Source organism: Pongo pygmaeus, chromosome 10, assembly GCF_028885625.2.
Source record: "Pongo pygmaeus isolate AG05252 chromosome 10, NHGRI_mPonPyg2-v2.0_pri, whole genome shotgun sequence".
Lineage (NCBI taxonomy): Eukaryota > Metazoa > Chordata > Mammalia > Primates > Hominidae > Pongo > Pongo pygmaeus.
Genome location: NC_072383.2, coordinates 10,344,096 through 10,366,779, shown reverse-complemented (window position 1 = coordinate 10,366,779; position 22,684 = coordinate 10,344,096). Strand labels below are relative to the sequence as shown.

At 39.0% G+C, this 22,684-nt stretch overlaps 1 protein-coding gene across 1 annotated transcript in view; it reads left to right on the top strand.

Moving 5' to 3' along the window:
* Positions 1 to 19,085, top strand: part of OLR1 (oxidized low density lipoprotein receptor 1) — a 29,314-nt gene extending 10,229 nt beyond the window's left edge. The window contains exons 2-8 of the mRNA XM_054443843.2: positions 583 to 655; positions 4,638 to 4,726; positions 7,579 to 7,680; positions 9,832 to 10,077; positions 16,472 to 16,611; positions 16,934 to 17,049; positions 17,372 to 19,085. Of these exons, the coding sequence (XP_054299818.1) occupies positions 636 to 655; positions 4,638 to 4,726; positions 7,579 to 7,680; positions 9,832 to 10,077; positions 16,472 to 16,611; positions 16,934 to 17,049; positions 17,372 to 17,513 (855 nt within the window). The 5' untranslated portion in view covers positions 583 to 635 and the 3' untranslated portion in view covers positions 17,514 to 19,085. The remainder of the gene's footprint in view (positions 1 to 582; positions 656 to 4,637; positions 4,727 to 7,578; positions 7,681 to 9,831; positions 10,078 to 16,471; positions 16,612 to 16,933; positions 17,050 to 17,371) is intronic.
* Positions 19,086 to 22,684: the final 3,599 nt, after the last annotated feature.

Genomic DNA, 22,684 nt, shown 5'->3' with positions numbered 1-22,684 from the left:
ATGGAGGTAATAGGAGTAATATTTACTTGATAGCCTTATACAGATTAAATAAGTTAATGTGTGTAAAATGAATATAACAGTCCTGATATTTTTTGTGTTTGCTAAGATTATTTTGATTTTCACTAAATTTTACCAGTGACCTTTACTTTCAAGATTCTGGATAATTACTGTCCTTTATGCTTCTCTTGTATATTTTTATACCATTCCCTCTCCAGACCACATTTTAGTTTCCTGATATTCTAATTCTTGAATATTTTTCCTTGCTAGCCTGGCCACCTTTTCTCCCAACCACGCCAGCCTTCACCTGCCTAAACAGGTTTGCTGGTTAACATAACTCCCCGCTCGCATTGCACTTTTCTAACACATAATTGCCATCATCTTTTTGCCCTCCAGCTTCCAAACAGGTTTGAACAAAATAGGTTCTGTTAATGACCTCCTTGTGACTTTCCTTTCTTAGAATTATTATTACCCTTTTTTTTTCTCACCAGATTAGTCCCTGGAAAAATAAAAGTTTGTTTTTATCCTAATGAATGAGATTATGCCTTGGGGCAACTTTAACTCTGAATCCTGTCCCTAACCAAGCCTCCATATAGGAAATGATGAAAGAAGAAAGATAATTCAGGCAAGAAGACTGAATGAAGTACACTTTGGACAGGTACAGAAGGGCAGGTAGCTGGGGTAGAGGGAAATGGTCTCATTACAATCCTATACAATCTTGTGCAGTTCCATTAAGCTTGTGAATCATTAGCTTATACCCAGGTAGTTAAGGACTTGGAGTGGAACCAGTAGAGGGTGCATGTACATAGAGTTTTACACCTATGCTTCAGGGAATTGTTATACAACTGGTGTAACAAGTGTAGCCAAACAAATTGCTTACTTCTGGTTCCATTGATCATTCTCCTTTTGACCTTGCCTAAGTCAGGTGTCCAACTATGGATTTCTTTCCTCTCTGTGCCTCAATAAAATAGAGGCCAGGACTATTATTACTCTGAGGCATCAACCTCAAACTATAAGTCAGTGGGTAGGGCCACAGCCCTGACTTCAAAAATAGATAATATAGCAGAAGAAGTTTCATCTTTTCAACCCTTGGGAGATCCCTTGGGAAGTGTTTCCATCTGATGAGCCAAGATCACAGCATAGGGATTGAGTGACAGCCTCAAAGGCACTGAAATCAGTAAAAAGATTAGAGTTAAAAAAGTTAAACAAGACAGAAGGATTCAGTTTATCATAGAATATTTTATGTTTATATGCTGTGTAACACATCACCACAAATTATGTGAGCAGCAATGTAAAACAATGTACTTTTATTATTTCAAAGTATCTGTGCATCAGAAGTGTGGGCACAACTTAGTTGGGTCCTCTGCTTGACGTCTCACGAGGCTGCAATCAAGGTGGCTGCTGGGCTGCACTCTCATCGTGCATTCCCAGTTGAGCCTGGAAAGATTCACTTGTTAGCTCCTTCAGGCAGAATTGATTTCTCTATGGCTGCGGGATCCATTTAAGCTTGCTTTTAACAATCTAGACAGGGAGATAAAGATGGAAATAGGAGAGGGAGAGTGACTTTAGCATAATAGTCACTATACCTTATATAAGCACACGTAGATGATCACATACGTTCCAGCACCTCTGCTACACTCCAAGTCATAGGTCTCACTCACACCCAAGGGGAAGGATTACACAAGATCATGAACACCAGGAGGCAGGAATAATGACAGCCCTCTAAAATTTTTCAAATCTGTCCAGTTATCTGCCACACAAGGACTGTAAAAACTATCTCACTGATCTTTAAAAACAGGATAAACCCAAACGTCCATCAATGGATAAATAAAATGTAGAATGTGGTTTATACATACAATGGAATATTATACAGACTTTAAAAGGAACAAAATTCTGACACACGGTATCACATTGATAATTGTTGAAGACATAATGCTAAATAAAATAAGTTAGATACAAAAGGACAAATATTGTATGATTCCACCAGTATGAGGTGCCTAAAATAAACCAATTTATAGAAACAAAACAATGGAACGGTGGTTTCCAAGAAAGTAGAAAGGAATTGAGATTTGTCTTAGGTCTGTGCAGAGAAAGAGGATCAATACGCTGTGTACATACATAGAAATAGATTTATTATAAGGAATTTTCTTGTATGATTACAGAGTTTGGTAAGTTAAAATCTGGAGTGTGGGCTGCCAGACTCGGCCAGCGAGTGGAGAACTGGGAGAGTTGATGGCTTAGTTCCAGTCCATAGACAGCTGGAGAATTCTTTCTTGTTTAGGGGAAGGTTAGAAGTTTTTTTGTTCTTTAGGCCTTCAACTTTTGGATGAGACCCACCCACATTATACAGCGAAATCTACTTTCCTCTGCTGATTAATATGTTAATCTCTTTTAAAAGCATCCTGTCTGGGAACCCCATGGCCCAGTCAAGAAGACACAGAAGGCCAGCACGGTGGCTCACGCTTGTAATCCCAGCACTTTGGGAGGCTGGGGCAGGCGGATCACTTGAGGACAGGAATTCAAGACCAGCCTGGCCAACATGGTGAAACCCTGTCTCTACTGAAAATACAAAACAATTAGCCGGGAGTGGTGGCGGGTGCCTGTAATCCCAGCTAGTCAGGAGGCTGAGGCAGGAGAATTGCTTGAGCCCAGGAGGCGGAGGTTGCAGTGAGCCGAGATCATGCCATTGCAATCCAGCCTGGGTAACAAGGGCGAAACTCCGTCTCAAAAACAAACAAACAAACAAACAAACAAAACACATGAAATTCACCATCACAGGAGTTATTGCTTGGTGGGTATAGAGTTTCAGTTGGGGAAGATGAAAAGTTCTGGAGATGGATGGTGGTGATGGCTGCCAACAACGTAAATGCACTTAATGCCACTGAACAGTGCACCTAAACATGGTTCAAATGGTAAACACTTTATGTTCTATAGTATTCATGGCATCCAAAATAACTGACTCACTGTAGAAATGATAATGTGCCCTTTTCGGTGTGATATCATTTCAGTATTTTTAATTTTTTTGTTTTTTAAATGGAGTCTCGCTCTGTTGCCCAGGCTGGAGTACAGTGGCACAATCTCAGCTCACTGAAAATGAAAAGCATTTTCATTTTTCACCTCCCAAGTAGCTGGGATTATAGGCTTGCAACCAGGCCCAGCTAACTTTTGTATTTTTAGTGGTAACAGGGTTTCATCATGTTGGCCAGGCTGGTCTCAAACTCCTGACCTCAGTGATCCACCCCCCTCGGCCTTCCAAAGTGCTGAGATTACAGGCATGAGCCACTGCACCTGGCCAACTTTTTCAATTTGTTCTCAAATACTCTGCACATAATAAAAGGAATACAGGAAACAGGGAGGAGGAGGGAAATGGAATCCTAATTAGGCTGTCAATATTGGTAATTTTTCCTAATAGTTTCCTATATGTTTTATTTATGTATTTATTTTTCCATTCTTCCTTTGTGTATCATTTTCTTTTCACTTTTTTTTCCTGGAGTAATTTAAAGTAAATGCCAGATATCATATCATTTTGCTTATAAATACTTCCTTCAAAAGACATCTCTAATAGGTATATATCTGGTTAGGAGGTTGTCAAGGGAAAATAGAAAAGTATTCTATCAGTAAATACATATAGACATACTTATGGGTCTCTCATGTGAGCGTCTTTGTGACATAAGTCAATCATGGATTTTACTGAAATACATTATTTGATGGGTGATTCAACTGTGCTGAATATTAGTACTATACTAATAACTATTATTTATTGGGCTCTTATTATGCTCCAAGTACAAAGCTTGTCATTTTTAACCAGCGCGTCATTTGAATTCCTATAGCAATGTGACATTTTTCACAAACATAGTGTAAAAAAGCTTATTATTTTTACCCAGCATGTCATTTGAATTCATATAGCAATGTTATCAGGTAGACATTATCCCTAATTTCCAGACAAAGACATAGATTCAAAGTATTAAGATTTCCCAAGATTGTAGACTAAAGGAAAGTACTGAAACTAGCTCTTTCTGGTTTCAAAGTGCTCTCTGCTGCTATGTTACACCGGCACTGCATGAAATAGTAGCCCCAGATAAATTCTAAAATTACCCAGGACACCATTGCTGGAAATGGGAGCCATATGTGATTCACCCCAAAATTCTTAGATCTATTGCCAAATAAAACAGTGAAAATTAAAAGAGAATATATGTGATTTGTAAAAGACACCATATAGAAACAGTCTGCTAATGAAATTAGCAAGCAAACATTGGAATCAAATATTTTGGCCCAAAATTCTGGCACATTTTTCACAAATGTAGTGTGACTTACTCTCTTTGAATTTCAGTTTCTGTATCTGAAGAGTGGGTACAATATCTCTCCTCTAATGCTCATGAAAAATAGTTTTCCCTTTCATAAATTACTTAGTGAAATATCCTGAAACACCTTCAGAATCACCACTTTCTCCACCTGCAACACACATAACTCAAGAATTTGCGTCAGCGAACTTCCCAATATGAAGCAAAGCCTCTCCTTCCTCCTACCAATGATTGAGTCATTCTTCTATTAGATAACAGTAGCTATTTAAATACTTCAGCAGAAGCTCACATATTTTTAGTTTGTTGAAGTTCGTGACTGCTTCACTCTCTCATTCTTAGCTTGAATTTGGAAATGACTTTTGATGACCTAAAGATCCAGACTGTGAAGGACCAGCCTGATGAGAAGTCAAATGGAAAAAAAGCTAAAGGTACTAGGGATGGGAAAGTGTGTACAGGGAAAGAATCCCAGTGTTAGCCCCAAAATGTAAATTCACCGAAGAATGGGATTAGAAAGCTAAACACCAAAGTATGGGAAAATAGAATTAATACCATTTACTTAAAAGAAAAACAAGAAGGCTATAATGATGATGATGATGACAACTTATTTATAACAATTTATACTGAGTATTTACTACAGGTTATTCTATGTGCTATTCACTTTAAGAGTATTATTTCTCGGAATCTTCACAATAACATTTTGAGATTGGCACTATTACTATCTTCCTTTTACAGAGAGCTAACTGGGCATCAGGAGGACTAACAGCATCAACCAGTTTTATGGAGCTAATAAGTGGTAGAGCTAGGACTGTACCACAGACTCCCATTTATCCAGAATTCAATACATCGGAGGGCTCGGGACCAAATTTATCTGGTGTATATAACGATAATTTCTGTAAGTGTCCTTCAGGCACTACAAAAACCTGAAGTACCTCATGAATTATGCAGGCAAAGTAAATGATATTCAGTATAGTTTAGCATAAGTTACATTTTGTTGTGTACTACTGCTTTGAAAAATTGTAAGTTCTGTTTGACCCATACAGTAATTAAATTGCATAGGTATAAATTAATCCATAATCCCAATTCCACAGACAATCTGGGTAAATTGCCTTTTATTCTATATCCGTTCTGAGGAAAATGAACAGAATATAAGGAGAGAAAGACAGACAAGTATTGTCAGAAATTTGGATAAAGAAATTCCAAATTACATTTCCAAAAACAAAACAGAAATTTCTCTCAATAGAGAACGTAAGTGTGAGCATGGAGTGATTTAACATTTGAGCTAATGAACTAAATTGCTATAAAAACAGTGCTCATATTTATAGGTAAAACCAGAAATGAACAATAGTCATTCGTTTCTTTACTCATTCATTATTTGTGTAGTAAATATTGAGGGTCTGAATTTTACAATAATCATGAGATTGATTCTTCTTTCAGAATCTTGGTTAGATCAGGTACCTACTGCAAAGAATCAGATTGGTTTATGATTGGAAAATCACTAGTAGGGGCAGCAGTTGGATTAATGGTCTCTGCCTACCAAGGACACAGGACAAAGAGAATCTATAGAAAAAGGGAACACGTACCTTCTTTCACAGGGTGCTGTGATTTTCTTTTTCCTCTAAAAATTTAGTTTTTCATTATTTAAGAGTGATGAGGCCAGGTGCAGTGGCTCACGCCTGTAATCCCAGCACTTTGGGAGGCTGAGGTGGGCGGATCACGAGGTCAGGAGTTCGAGACCAGCATGGTGAAACTTCATCTGTACTAAAAATACAAAAATTAACCTGGTGTGGTGGTGTGCGGCTGCAATCCCAGCTACTCAGGAGGCTGAGGCAGGAGAATCGCTTGAACCCGGGAGGCGGAGGTTGCAGTGACCTGAGATGGCACCATGGCACTCCAGCCCGGGCGAGAGAGCAAGGCTCCCCCTCAAAAAAAAAAGAACACGATGAGGGTATCTGATGCCCTACAATGTGGAATGAACAGTGACCACAGAGTTGAAAGATTTACATAGAGGTATTTTCCCCTGAGGCTAGAATTAGGCAATTATTTGCAAGAGACACAGCTATCTTCTACAACTTCTCTGCTAGCTTGCCACACACACTCTAGAAGCCAGTAAGTATTGAATCAGAAGATGAACCATATTTAACCCTGTCAAGTTTCTATCTTCTTTTTATCATTTGCGGAGTCTAACACAATACCTTTGACATATGAAAACTTTGAATATATCTGACCACTGCTTGACTGGATCATTATACATTCACACTGGAAATTATATTATTACAATATTTCAAGTCATGCAGCTACTGACAATTAGACTAAAGACTTATTTTTGGGTTTTAGCATATGTGTGATCTTAAGCAAGTCACTAAACCTTTCAGTCTCCTTATTTGCATACAGAGGATAATGATAGGAGTACGTTATTTGTTTATCTCACAAGGTGAGGAAACCAAATACATTGTATGGGATGTTTTCCTACAAAACCAGTAATATCTGTGATTTTTTTTTTTTAGTGGTGGAACACATAATTGGATATTCATACACCTGTGAGCTATGTGATTTGTTTTTTTCAAAATGGTGAATATTTCTCTTGTAAAATCAAGCCTACACTTGGTGTGAGTGTAGGATATGCTGTTAATATAAGCTAAATTAATATCAAGGTTTCATCCCTACTTTTCTTTGATTAATAACCCCAGTTCCAGGTTGTAATTTTGGTGGACTCATAATTGAATAGCATAAAATTATTCATGAAGTTATTTGAGGTAATCTCAGTTGATTAACTGAAGAATGCTTGTTTGCTTGATGTCTGACATTTGTTTATGTTACTTATAAAACACACTATGTGTGTGTGTGTGTGTGCACATGTGTACATGTGGTCTATATTAAAAACTTCAGGCTCTCTGCACTGTGGATGAAGTTGATCCAACCAAGCTGGACTGTGAGTTTCTTGAGGAGTAATTGTGGGGAAAGTAGATAAAGTATAAGCTTTAGAATCACATATTTAGATTCAAATATCTGGTATTGAATCCTGGCTCTGAATTTACTGGCTGTGTGACCATGGGTAAATTACTTAAATTCCTTAACTCTCCCTATTTTCCATTCCTAAATGTGTATGATGAATTATTTGCAGAGGCATTTGGAGGACTAGTGGTATGGAATGCAAACTATTTATGTCTATTTACTAAAACATAAACAGAGTAAATCACCAAGTACAGACAGGCTCCAAAGAGTGGTTTGCTTACTTGTTCACTCTTTTTTGTCTTTATGATTCTATCCTCTGTCACTCTAGGTCTTCAGTTTCTTTATTCTCCATGGTGGTGCCTGGTTGCTGTGACTCTAGGGGTCCTTTGCCTGGGATTAGTAGTGACCATTATGGCGCTGGGCATGCAATGTAAGTGCTAAAATAAGGAACTGATGTTCATTGGGGCAGGGGTGTTGGAAATGAGGTTAATAAATATGGGTTATAAGTTTCTTTCATGACAACTACAAACAGCCTTGGTATAGATTCATTTTAGGCAAAATGTTTTTAGAGTGACCATGAAAATAAATGGGTATATTGTTCATCTTCAAATGGATAGAGCCATAAAATAAAAATTACAATTGGTAGGCATTTTTTTGTTTGTTTGTTTTGTTTTGTTGTTTTGTTTCTTTTGTTTTCATAACTTCATGGATAGGCCGGGTGCAGTGGCTCACACCTGTAATCCCAGCACTTCGGGAGGCCAAGGTGGGTGGACCACCTGAGGTCAGGAATACAAGACCAGCCTGGCCAACATGGCGAAACCCCATCTCTACTAAACATACAAAAATTAGCCAGGTATGGTGGCACATGCCTGTAATCCCAGCTACTCAGGAGGCTGAGGCAGGAGAATAGCTTGAACCAGGGAGGTGGAAATTGCAGTGAGCTGAGATCGCACCATTGCACTCCAGCCTGGGCAACAGAGCGAGACTCCATTTCAAAACAAACAAACAAACAAAAAAACCAACCTCATGGATAGAGCCTATTTAAATTCTAGAATGATGGAGAAGATAATAACTTAAAGTTACTAATCTCCAAGATCATCTGAGAGGCCCAAAAGTAAAAGAAATTTTATTCAGCTTGCTGAGTTTTGGTAGAGATAATTAAATACCATTTTAATGTTAAGAACCAGAAACACAATCTTAATAAATAAAACATTTAAAATAAAATATATTTATAATAAGAGCATTTAGAAAAGAGAAGATATTGAGGAAAAAAGAGAAGTGAAAAGAAGGTCCAGAGTGGCCAAGAAGGAAATAAAATGATGCACAACATTCACCTGACCTGCCTGTGAATTTAGGTTGTAGATCTGAGTTGTTTAGGCTACCCAGGATCCAGGTTATTATGGCCATTGAAGTGCTATTTGCTTCTTAACTTTCATTCAACTTCACAAACTATTTTATTTTAAATTTGTAAATACTTAGGGCCTTTCCTAGTCACTAGGAGAAGTGCCCTTGACTCAGTGGTGGTGACCAGAAAAATCTTCTGAGCCTTTGATCACCTTATAACAGGATCAAAGCTGCCTTCAAACCAAGCGGTCTGCTTTGTATTGCACCATCAAAATTCAGGAACTGAGACATTTGACCCTTAACTTGTTATTGCCTGCTTGATTTCACAACCTTCACTTTATCTTCACCCTTCCTAAAATGTGTGTGGCCAAGGGGGAAAAAAAAGAAAAGAAAAAATTCTTGGAGACTCTTGTGACACAGTGTGTGTGGCTGTCTCAAAAAAGGGGTGTGTGTCACAGTTCTTAAAATTAGGAAGTCTGGAAGAGTAGACAGAATGGGAGGAGATATAACAGAGGAATTAAGACATAAATAGAGTAAATCACTAATGACAATTCCTACTAGTAGTCACTGAGTCTGGTGGGTGTCTATTTCAGGTTTTCCTTATTTTATTTATTTTAATGCTGTACTGGTTATCTTGTGATTACTTTTAATTTGTAACTCAATAAAAAAAAATCTTGGGTTTTTTTTGTTGTTGTTGTTGTTGTTTATTTTTTTTTTTTTTGAGACAGAGTCTCCCTCTGTCGCCAGGCTGGAGTGCAGTGGCACTGTGATTCCCCTGCCTCAGCCTCCTGAGTAGTTGGGACTACAGGCGCGTGCCACCACCCTCAGCTAATTTCTTTGGTATTTTTAGTAGAGATGGGGTTTCACCATGTTGGCCAGGATGGTCTCTATCTCTTTCACCATGTTGGCCAGGATGGTCTCTATCTCTTGACCTTGTGACCTGCCTGCCTCGGCCTCCCAAAGTGCTGGGATTACAGACCTGAGCCACCGCACCTGGCCAAAATCTTGGTAATTTTTTTAAAAATTACAAGTGTTTGCAATGTTCCTGACATTAAACAAAATACTGCAGGAATATTCAAGAACCTCCAAATCTGTAATTTCTGAGTAAATCTGGGTCATTTTTCAGCAGCTTATCTATTGTCAAAATAGATTTAATTCTGTTTTGATTTCCTCAAAAAGTCCCTGGAGGGATTTTTATTTGGATTAGAACTAGAGTCTTACCGCATCTGTGATTCAGTATCCCAGGTGTCTGACCTCCTAACACAACAGCAAGCCAACCTAACTCACCAGAAAAATAAACTGGAGGGACAGATCTCAGCCCGGCAACAAGCAGAAGAAGCTTCACAGGAGTCACAAAACGAACTCAAGGAAATGATAGAAACCCTTGCTCGGAAGCTGAATGAGAAATCCAAAGAGCAAATGGAACTTCACTACCAGAATCTGAATCTCCAAGAAACACTGAAGAGAGTAGCAAATTGTTCAGGTATTGGGAGAAGGGTGGGTGAGGAGACATAGTGGAAGCTTTCTGTCCAATCATAACTATTTTTTGGAAACAATTCTGGGCTCAAAATTGGTCTGTTATGCATATCATTATTCATTCATAATGTTCTATACAAGAAGTTCTGAACTTCTTTTTATTTTTCTGTCTTTTTTTTTTTTAGATGGAGTTTCGCTCTTTTGCCCAGCCTGGAGTGAAGTGGTGTGATCTCTGCTCACTGCAACCTCCACTCTCTGGGTTCAAGTGATTCTCTTGCCTCAGCCTCCCAAGTAGTTGGGACTACAGGCTCCCACCACCACGCCCAGCTAATTTTTGTATTTTCAGTAGAGACAGGGTTTCACCATGTTGGCTAGGCTGTCTCGAACTCCTGACCTCAGGTGATCCACCTACCTTGGCCTCCCAAAGTGCTAGGATTACAGGCATGAGCCACCGCTCTCAGTCAATTTTTCATTTACTTTATTTTATTATTATTTTTTAATTTTAGACGGAGTCTTGCTCTGTTGCCCAGGCTGGAAAGCAGTGGTGTGATCTCAGTTCACTAAGCTTCTGCCTCTTGGGTTCAAGCGATTTTCCTGCCTCAGCCTCCCAAAGTGCTTGGGATTACAAACATGAGCCACCATGCCCAACTGATTTTTGTACTTTTAGTAGAGACAGGGTTTTGCCATATTGAACAGGCTGGTCTCAAACTCCTCACCTCAAGTCATCTGCCTGCCTCAGCCTCCCAAAGTGCTGGGATTACAGGTGTGAGCCACCGCACCTGGCAAGAAGTTCTAAATTTTTTATCAGAACCACCCTATGCTATGTCAAACCCTTGAAAAATCTGATTTAATTAAGCATACCTTTTGGTGGATTTAAGTTTTCCTTCTTTATAAGAGCCTCTTCTTTTTAAAATTTTAGTTTTGAGATTTTTCTTTCTTTTTTTTTTATTTTTTGAGACAGTCTCGCTATGTCATACCCAGGCTGGAATGCAGTGGTGTGATCTCAGCTCACTGCAACTTCCACCTCCCGGGTTCAAGCGATTCTTTTGCCTCAGCCTCCCTAGTAGCAGTTTTGACATTTTTCTTGAAGAATTCTGCCACCCCCACCCCATTCCATAGATCCTTATCTCTTTCCATTCCAATGCATTTTAATCACTGTATCTCTTTTTCTAAGGGGTCTTTTTGTCCTTGCAACTGTCTACCCCTAACTCTACATTAGCTCATTCTATGGCATGATTTCTTAAAATGTACTACTACATCAACTTATTTTATTTGATTTCAATTTTTGGAGATGGAGTCTCGCTCTGTCGCCCAGGCTAGAATGCAGTGGCCTGATCTCGGCTCACTGCCACCTCCACCTCCAGGGTTCAAGCAATTCTCATGTCTCAGACTCCCAAGTAGCTGGGATTACAGGCACCCACCACCACGCCCGGATAATTTTTTTTTTTTTTGGAGAGGGAGTCTCGCTCTGTCCCCCAGGCTGGAGGGCAGTGGCACAATCTCGGCTCACTGCAACTTCCTCCTCCTGGGTTCAAGGGATTCTCCTGCTTCAGCCTCCCGAATAGTTGGGATTAGAGGCACCCGCCACAACACCTGGCTAATTTTTGTATTTTTAGTAGAGATGGTGTTTCACCAAGTTGGCCAGGCTGGTTTTGAACTCCTGACCTCAGGTGATCCGCCCGCCTCGGCCTCCCAAAGTGCTGGGATTACAGGTGTAAGCCACTGTGCCATGCCCATCAATTTAAATAGAGACAATGGAGGTAGACTGGCTTGCAAGCCTTACGCAGATACTTCAGATTAGACAAAAATATGAGGAGTCCAAGAAGTCTATTTATATAAGAAGAAATGAGTTAATTTTAGCTGTCTAAAGGGACTCAGAATCCAGAGGCAGGCAGAAATAGTAGCATCTATAAGAAGACTATGATGTGAACTCTGATATTGTTACAGAAGCTACTGTATTATTTGGTCTTTCTGCAGTATGTCATTAAATCAGGTATATGGTTTTAGGCATAGGGAGAGTTAAAAGGTGTGAGAGAGAGTCATTCAGAGGTACTTTGTTTCCTTGGAGGTGCATAAATTAGTGCCCTATTGTCAGGATTAGTGAACAACTTCCTCTAATAAACAGAGATCTCTCTAGCTTCTTGCTTGCACAATTTACTTAATCACAACCACATAATTTATTTGAATAAAGAGCATATAATAATAGTTCACAGATACCTAAGCTTTTCCTTGATAGGTGAAACACTGAGACCTGGATAAAGTGAAACGATAATAAAAAGTAATTTTGTGTAATGTTTTGCAGTTTATAAATCCCTTCACTATTTAGAGGTCATTTACATTTTCAAAATTAGCAGAAATTTTTAAACAAAATAATTTTTAGCAAGCGTCAAACATATTTAATCTCTTTAAAGTTGGAGCTTGCAAGGAAATGAATATATCACCTTCAAGAAGGCTTAAAGGGAGAAAGTTTATCCATTAAGGATAGGAATGTTTATAAAAGCGGACATAACCATATACTAACCAATGGTTTATATCACAGGCAAGTCCATAAGAGAATTTTGTCTTCATCAGTTGTATGAGATTAAATCTACATTAGGACCATTCAGAACTATCTCCCAGAGATGCCCTGGATGAACAACTAATAAAAAACAATAAGTGATATGTCTGATGCTGGCAGAAATACCAAGTGACATGTTCCATTCCTTGACAGTGTCAGATAAACACTAGTTAGTAGAGATACCAAATAAAGTTTTGCCTTTCATCAAAGAGCATTTTTTTTTTTTTTTTTTTTTTTTGAGACGGAGTCTCGCTTTGTCACCCAGGCTAGAGTGCAGTGGTGCGATCTCGGCTCACTGCAACCTCCACCTCCCGGATTCAAGCAATTCTCCTGCCTCAGCCTCCTGAGTAGCTGGGATTACAGGCACCCGCCACCACGCCCAGCTACTTTTTGTATTTTTAATAGAGACGGGGTTTCACCATGTTGGTCAGGCTGGTCTCAAACCCCTGACCTCGTGATCCACCCACCTCAGCCTCCTAAAAGTGCTGGGATTACAGGCGTGAGCCACCACGCCCGGCCCACCAAAGAGCTTTGAGAAGTCTTTAAAAAGTAATACTAAAATACCACATAAAGAAAAAAAAAAGCCAGGTTTTTCCAGTTTGAGGCAAGTTTTATCTTTTTACTAAAAAGTCTGTGGTCTTCAATGTATATATGAGGGCGGAGAGACGCTGAGAGGTTATTATATATTTGCTTTAGGCCAACAAGCTAGTGAGATGCAGGGCCTTTGCAGGACTAGACTTTACATTTAGCAATGGAATTTGTGGTGATTCTCAAGCTTTACTGTATGTAAATGGATTGTTAAAAGTGGCAGATTACAGATTTACCTCAAGATTCTGTATCAAAATGTCTTGAGAGCGGCACCAAGAAACACTTCCTCAAATGGTTTTAATTTAGAAGTTTGAGGCTGGGTGCGGTGGCTCATGCCTGTAATCCCAGCACTTTGGGAGGCCGAGGTGGGCGGATCATGAGGTCAGGAGATCGAGACCATCCTGGCTACCACGGTGAATCCCCGTCTCTACTAAAAATAAAAAAATTAGCCGGGCATGGTGGCGGGCACCTGTAGTCCCAGCTACTTGGGAGGCTGAGGCAGGAGAATGGTGTGAACCCGGGAGGAGGAGCTTGCAGTGAGCTGAGATTGTGCCACTGCACTCCAGCCTAGGCGACAAAGCGAGACTCCGTCTCAAAAAAAAAAAAAAAAAAGAAGTTTGAAAGGTAGTACGTCATAGTGGTGAAACACCCAGACTCTAGAGTTACATTGTCTAGGTCCAGATTCTCCTCTATTTGTCAAATGAAGAAAATGACTGGAACCTAATCTCATAGAGATACTGCGAGGATTAAATGAATTAATATCTGTACAGTACTTCCAACAGTTTCTGGCACATAGTGAGTGATGTTTGTGTTTGTTAAATTATATAAAAAATAAACATAGTGAGTGATATTTGTGTTTGTTATATAATTTAACAAACACAAATATCACTATGTTAATTTTTGTGTACACACACGCACACACACACACACACAAAGAAATGCAGTAAGTTTAAATACTACATTTTGTAATATGTCCTTCTTACTTTGTCATAACTTGGAAAACTTGCCCAGACTGTCTTTTTAATCCACAAAAACTTATATATATATCTAAATATATTTTTTGAGACAGAGTCTTGCTCTGTCACCCAGGTTAGAGTGCAGTGGTAGGATCTCAGCTCACTGCAACCTCCGCTTCCTAGGTTCAAGTGATCCTTCCACCTCGGTCTCCTGAGTAGCCGGGACTACAGGCGCACACCACCACACCTGGTGAATTTTTGTGTTTTTTGTAGAAATGGAGTTTCGCCATATTGCACAGGCTGGTCTGGAACTCCTGGCCTCAAGCGATCCACCCACCTCAGCCTCCCAAAGTGGTGGGATTATAGGCATGAACCACCACCCCCAGCCAAAAACGTACATATATTTATATTTACATAATATGATGGGGTTAGGCAAACTAAGAAGTAAGAAGCTTGCATTGACTGCTTTCAACTTGGTCTCTTTTTCTTTTTATAAGCATCAGTTTGGTGAAAAATCAACTTAGTGTTTTGTATGCTCTTTCTCATTCACTTTTTTCTTTTGTTTTTCAGTCCCTCCTATTTTCTCCTCTCTGATAAAGCCTACTCTTATACATTTATTTAGTGGTTTTATGCCACAGTGAGAATGAAATTAAAATGCTGCCTTACTCAAAGATTTTAATTTTTTGCCTTTTGGTTGTAGTGTAGACCAGAGTACTGTTTCCCCTTAAGGAGGTGGAAGAGATGATGATGATGATGGTGATGACAGTGATGATTTGAGGGTTCCTGAAAGCATCCATAAACATGTAGACATTGGTATATTTTGCCTATTGTCTAAGTCTTGTTTTTGGTTTGGTGGACTCCCTGTGAATTTTGCTACTGAAAATCTCCTTATTTTCTAAAATCCTATTTAAATTGAGATCCTTGCTTTATATTAATATGCTATTTTCCCTAGAACAACTCTGTACGAAAGAAATATAGTATGTGTTACATATATATCATTAAAATTTCTAGGGCCGGGTGAGGTGGCTCACGCCTGTAATCCCAGCACTTTGGGAGGCCTAGGCGGGTGGATCACAAGATCAGGAGTTCAAGACCAGCCTGGCCAAGATGGTGAAACCCTGTCTGTACTGAAAATACAAAAAAATTAGCTGGGTGCGGTGGTGGGCGCCTGTAATCCCAGCCACTCGGGAGGCTGAGGCAGAGAATTGCTTGAACCCGGGAGGCGGAGGTTGCAGTGAGCCGAGATTGCAACCACTGCACTCCAGCCTGGGCAATAGAGCAAGACTTGTCTCAAAAGAAAAAAAAAAAAAAATTTCTAGTAACCACATAAAAATGAAAAAGAAGCAGATAGAATTAATTTTAGAAACACATTTTATTTAACCCAAGATATTTGAAATATTATTTCAATACTAATCAGTATAAAAATTTTTAATGGGCTATTTTACATTCTTTTTTTTTCAAATTAAGTTTTCAAAATCATTTGTGTGTTTCACACTTATAGTACATCTTAATGCAAACTAGCCGGGTGTGGTGGGTCATACCTGTAATTCCAGCACTTTGGGAGGCTGAGGCAGGAGGATTGCTTGAGGCCAGGAGTTCAAGACCAGCCTGGGCAACATAGCAAGACCCTGTTTCAATTAAAATATTTGTTTTAAGAAATGCAAATTAGCTATATTTCTAGTACTCAAGAATCACATATGGCTACTGTATTAGACCACACATGTCTGAAGGCAAGACACATAGTATTTAAGCCTAGATTCATTATTCAAAGATATGAAATTTTAAAATGCATAGCATTACTTTTTAAAAATAGCAGAATGGCTGTTAAATATCTATTCCTCCAACCCTCACTTTCTTTATTTCAAACACAACTTTAAAAAATAGATCAGTTTCTAAAATTACATGCTAGCTTAACTTGCTTTTCATCAGGGGAAGTGAAAATTCTAAATGAGAAGTACATTTAGGTTGCTAAAATCAGTATGCTTGCTTTCTTTCTTTTTTTTCCCCCCCCCAAAAAATGAAGAAATAAGAACTCTGAGGCTATTTAGATATTTGCAGAACCTGGATAAAATTTTACTTAAGAAGTAGTGTGGGCAGGGTGCAGTGTCTCACGACCATAATCCCAGTACTTTGGGAGGCTTGGCCTACATGGTGAAACCCCATCTCTACTAAAAATACAAAAACAAAAACAAAAATAAATAGTATGCACGTGAGAGGACTAAGGGGATAATTGATTTAAGAACTGCAGAACTGCTTTTACACAAACATAACTGACTGATTAGATATGCTATCCTTCCCAGCTCCTTGTCCGCAAGACTGGATCTGGCATGAAGAAAACTGTTACCTATTTTCCTCGGGCTCATTTAACTGGGAAAAGAGCCAAGAGAAGTGCTTGTCTTTGGATGCCAAGTTGCTGAAAATTAATAACACAGCTGATCTGGTGAGTGTTTATGGATATTTGTTGGGCTGGAGTATTCGTTGATAGGGAAATTAATCTGGTTTAAACTGTCATTGGAGGAATTCTTGTTTGGGAGCCAAAATGTCTGTTGTTTTAGGTTAATCTGATCACCAATTTTGTGTATGACCTTGGACGGACAGGTTCTGTAGTATCTCTAGGCTTCAGTAAGTGTTTCCACAAAACAATCAAGGGGATGTCAAAGATCCCTTTTGGTTCTTTAGTTTTGTGGACCTAACACTAACTGACTTCAGATTCTAAAACCACCATGTGGATTCCACAAACTCAGAAACATTACTCCCCACAGGACTTCATCCAGCAAGCAATTTCCTATTCCAGTTTTCCATTCTGGATGGGGCTGTCTCGGAGGAACCCCAGCTACCCATGGCTCTGGGAGGATGGTTCTCCTTTGATGCCCCACTTGTAAGTTTCCCATTCTTTTTGATGCCTCTCTTTGTCAGTTTCCTATTCTTTGCTGAACCTGCTAGTGAAGTCACTGCCTGCATTCCACCCATGTCCTCTTCTTGCCAGAGAGGAGCTTGGGGGAATTTCTCAAAGTCTCCTTCCTTACCTCTTTCACAAAAAGATTTACTCGTTAACCATTCAGACCTTTTCTTGAGTTTTCCTTCCCACATTTATGACTGATTGGAGGCTTTAAGACAAAAAGTTTCAAAAGCTAAGTTTCTGAAACAATGTGGCAGTAAACCTAAGTTTTTTTGTTTGTTTTGTTTTTTCCTGCCTGCAGATTTAGAGTCCGAGGTGCTGTTTCCCAGACATACCCTTCAGGTACCTGTGCATATATACAACGAGGAGCTGTTTACGCGGAAAACTGCATTTTAGCTGCCTTCAGTATATGTCAGAAGAAGGCAAACCTCAGAGCACAGTGAATTTGAAGGCTCTGGAAGAAAAGAAAAAAGTCTTTGAGTTTTATTCTGGAATTTAAGCTATTCTTTGTCACTTGGGTGCCAAACATGAGAGCCCAGAAAACTGTCATTTAGCTGGCTGCAGAACTCCTTTGCAGAAACTGGGGTTCCAGGTGCCTGGCACCTTTATGTCAACATTTTTGATTCTAGCTATCTGTATTATTTCACCTAGCTTGTCCCAAGCTTCCCTGCCAGCCTGAAGTCCATTTTCCCCTTTTTATTTTACAATTTGACTCCTCTTCAAGCTTGAAAACTCTCTGAACTCAGTCTTCTTTACCTCATTATCACCTTCCCCTCGCACTCCTAAAATTGCATAAAAGACAGAACATGGAGAACTTGCTCAAGTGCAGGCAGAGAGCAAAAAGGGGAAATATGTCTGGGAAAAAGTGCACATGAAGAAACAAAGAAGGACAGAGGCCATCCCGAAATCAAGAAACTCATGTTCTTAACTTTAAAAGATATCAATCCTTGGTTTTTAAACTGTGGTCCATCTCCAGACTCTACCACTTACAGATACACACACACACACACACACACACACACATACACACGCACACATTTTGGGACAAGTGGGGAGCCAAGAAAGTAATTAAAAAGTGAGTGGTCTTTTCTGTAAGCTAATCCACAACTTGTTACCACTTCCTGAATCAGTTATTATTTCTTCAGTTTTTTTCTACCAGAGAACAGATTAACAGCTTTAACCCTTCACAGCAGTTCTTGTTAGAATCACGGGATGTGTGGCCCAGAGGTAAGAATAGAATTTCTTTCCCTAAAGAACATACCTTTTGTAGATGACCTCTTCTCAACTCTGTTTTGCTATGCTATAATTCCAAAACATACAAGATGAAAAAAATGAAGACACTCAATCTAGAACAAATTGAGCCAGGGATGCAAATATTGCTGAATAGAAACAGATGGAATTAGAAATATATCTTCTATTTTTAGGCTTCTATTTCCTTTCCACCCACTCTTCACAAGCTATTCTACTTTAAAGGAAGCCTTTTTATTTTGCTGCACATAATCTAGCAGGAATCTTTTTTTTTTTAGGAGCTGTATCATCCTTATGTAGGCAAGAGATGTTTGCTTTTGTTAAAAGCTTTATTGAGATAAAATTAACATAAAATAAACTGAACATATTTAAAGTGTACTATTTGATAAGTTTTCACACCTTGTGGAGAACATGCATACTACAATTAAGAGAGTGAACATATCCATCATCCTTCAAAGTGTCACAATGACTCTCCTGATGACTCCTCCCCAGAAAACCACCAATCAGCTTTCATTTTGTATTTTGTAGAGTTTTATGTGAATGGAATCATATAGTATGCCCTTTTTTTGTCTGGCTTCTTTCATTTGCATAATTATTTTGAGATTCATATGTCTCCATCTTGATGCTCGTATGAATTCATTCTTTTAAATGTTGAATATTCCCTTGTATGGATATACCACAATTCGTTTACCCATTTACTTGTTGATGACATTTGGGTTGTTTTAGTTTTGGGATATTACAAATAAAGCTGCTGTGAACATTGTGTACAGGTCTGTATGAACACAGGATTTCTTTTCTCTTGGGTAAATACTTAGGAGTATAATGTCTGGATCACACAGTAGGTGTATGATTAACTATTTAGGAAACTGACAAACTCTTTTCCAAAGTTGTACCATTTTACATTCCTACCAGCAGTGTATGAATGCTCCAGTTCTACCTCATCCATGCCAGAATTTGATATGGTTCATCTTATAGTTTTAAAGATTCTAGTAGATATCGAATGGTATATCCTCATAGTTTTAATTTGTGTATCCTACAAATTTCTGTTTGTTGGTTTGTTTTTGAGACAGAGTTTCGCTCTTGTTGCTCAGGCTGGAGTTCAGTGGCACAATCTCAGCTCACTGCAACCTCCGCCTCCTGGGTTCACGTGATTCTCCTGCCTCAGCCTCCCAAGTAGCTGGGATTACAGGCGCCCGCTACCACTCCCAGCTAATTTTTGTATTTTTAGCAGAGACGGGGTTTCACCATGTTGGCCAGACTGTTCTCAAACTCCTGACCTCAGGTGATCCACCCACTTCAGCCTCTGAAAGTGCTGGGATTACAGGCGTGAGCCACCGCCCCAGGCAAATTTTTATAAGCTTATTTACCATCTGTATTAGGTAACTTTGATAAAGTAACTGTACGAATCTTTTGAGAATTTTTACTTGGTTTATTTTTCTTACTGTTGAGTTTGAGAACTTTATATATTTGGGATAAAAACCTTTTACCAGATATGCATCTTGAAATGTTTTTCTTTTCTTTTCTTTTTTTTTTTTGAGACAGAGTCTCACTCTGTTGCCCAGGCTGGAGTAGTGCAATCCCGGCTCACTGCAACTTCCGCCTCCCAGGTTCAAGTGATTCTCCTGCCTCAGCCTCCCAAGTAGCTGGGATTACAGGTGCCCACCACCATGCCTGGCTAATTTTTTGTATTTTTAGTAGAGATGGGGTTTCACCATGTTGGCCAGGCTGGTTTTGAACTCCTGACCTCAAGTGATCTGCCCGCCTTGGCCTCCCAAAGTGCTAGGATTACAGGTGTGAGCCACCGCCCAGCCTGTCTTTTCATTCTTTGAACAATGTATTCATAAAGCAGAAGTTTTTTATTTTAATGAAGTCCATTTTTATATTTCTGCTGTGGTTTATAAGAACTCATTGACTAACTCAAGGTCACACAAATTTTCTCCTATTTTTTTTTTTTCTAGACATTTTATAGCTTCAGGTTTTACGTTGAGGTCTATGATTTATTTGGGGTTAATTGTGAGTTACATTTGTCGAAAAGACTATTTTTCTTTACTGAATTGCTTTTGCACCTTTATCACCAATCAGTTGTCTGTATATGCATAGGATTATTTCTAAACTCTCTATTTTATTCAATTGATTGTTGTATTTTTGTAATTGTGTATTTTTACACCACCACCACATTATTTTGAACACTGTAGTTTTATAATAAATCTTAAAATCATGCAGTGACAGTCCTTCAAATTTATTTTTCTTTTTCAAAGTTACTTTGGCTGAGCTATGTCACTATATTTTCCATATTGATTTTTGAATTGGCTCATTAATTTCTACAAAAACTCTTTTGGAATTCTGATTGTGATTACATTGAATCTACAAATCGATTTGGGCAGAATTGAAATCTTAAAAATATTGATTTTTCTGACTCTTGAATAAAGTATGTCTCTCCATTTATTTAGGTATTTTAAAATTTCTCTGAGCAATGTTTTGCAGTTTTCTCTTACAGATATTTTTACATATTTTGTTAGCTTACCATATATATTTCATAGTTTCGATGCTACTGTACATGGGAATTATCATTGATAATTTTAATTTCCAAGTGTTTATTGCTAGTATGGAGAAATATAATAGACTTTTAAATATTCACCTTATATTCTGAAACCTTGATAAACTTATTTCTTTCTTCTAGTAACTTTTTTTGTAGATGTCATCAGATTTTCTACATAAATAATCATTCTGTGTGCCAGCAGAAGCACTTTTATTTTTTCCTTTCCAATGCTTTTCTTTTCCTTACCTGAACCTCCCGTTCAATGCGAAATAAAAGTAGTGAGAACAATATCCTTATTTTGAAATTGATCTTGAGAAGAGATCATTCAGTGTTGCACCACTAAGTATGGTGTAAACTGTAGATGTTTCATAGATGTCCTTAATCAGTTTTAGGAAGTTCCCTTTTGTTCCTTTCATTCTTAGAGGATTGATCAGGAATAGGTGTTAACTTTGTCTAATATTTTTCTACATCTATTGAGATGATTATATATACATTTTTATTTTAAAAATGTCTAGTCTTTTCTTTGTATTTTTTTAGGTTAAAAATTTCTAGTCTTTTAACATGAATTACACTCATTAATTATATAAGGTTAAAACAATTTAGGATTGCATTATATTAATGGATTAGATCTGTTATATGTATTATATTATGGGTTATTTCTGTTAAAATTTGGCTTAGAATGTTTGCAACTATATTTATGGGTTTTTTGTTTCTGTTCGTTTTGTTCTGGTTTTTTGGAGGTAGAGTCTTACTCTGTTGCCCAGGCTGGACTGCAGTGGCACGACCACGGGTCACTGAAGCTTTGACCTCCCAGGCTGAAGTGATCCTCCTGCCTCAGCCTCCAAAGTAGCTGGGACAACAGTGACCACAGGCATGCACCATCATCCCCAGCTAATTATTTTAATTTGAGAGAGAGAGACAGGCTCTTCCTATGTTGCCGTGGATGGCCTTGAAATCCCAGGTTCAAGTGATCCTCCTGCCTCGGCCTCTCAAAGTGTTGGGATTACAGGTGTGACCCACCATGCCTGGCCAGTATTTTTTTTTTTTTTTTTTTTTGAGGTGGAGTTTTGCTCTGTCGCCCAGGCTGGAGTGCAGTAGCACAATCTTGGCTCCCTGCAACCTCTGCCTCCCGGGTTCAAGCGATTCTCCTGCCTCAGCCTCCCGAGTAGCTGGGATTACAGGCGCCCACCACCACACTCAGCAAATTTTTGCATTTTTAGTAGAGATAAGGTTTCACCATGTTGGCCAGGCTGGTCTCGAACTCCTGATCTCAGGTGATCTGCCCACCTAGGCCCCCAAAGTGCTGGGATTACAGGTGTGAGCCACCGTGCCCGGCCATGGCCAGTATTTTTAAACATAGTTTTATTTTCTTTTTATGACTTTGCCTTATTTGAATATCAGATAAATATTTCTCAATGTCAATTTTTCTGGAAGATTTGGTTTAGAATTAGTATTATTTCTTCATTAAATGTTTGATACAATTTACCCTTGAAGTCATCTGGGCATAGGGTTTTCTTTGTAGTAAGGCTTTTAACTACAGATTCAGTTTCTTTTTTTTTCTTTTTTTTGAGACGGAGACTTGCTTTGTCGCTCAGGCTGCAGTGCAGTGGCACCATCTCGGCTCACTGCCACCTCCGCCTCCCGGGTTCAAGCGATTTTCCTGACTTAGCCCCCCGAGTAGCTGGGATTACAGGCGCGAGCCACCATGTCCGTCTAATTTTTGTATTTTAGTAGGGACGGGGTTTCACCATGCTGGCCAGGCTGGTCTCGAACTCCTGACCTTGTGATCCGCCCGCCTCAGCCTCCCAAAGTGCTGGGATTACAGAC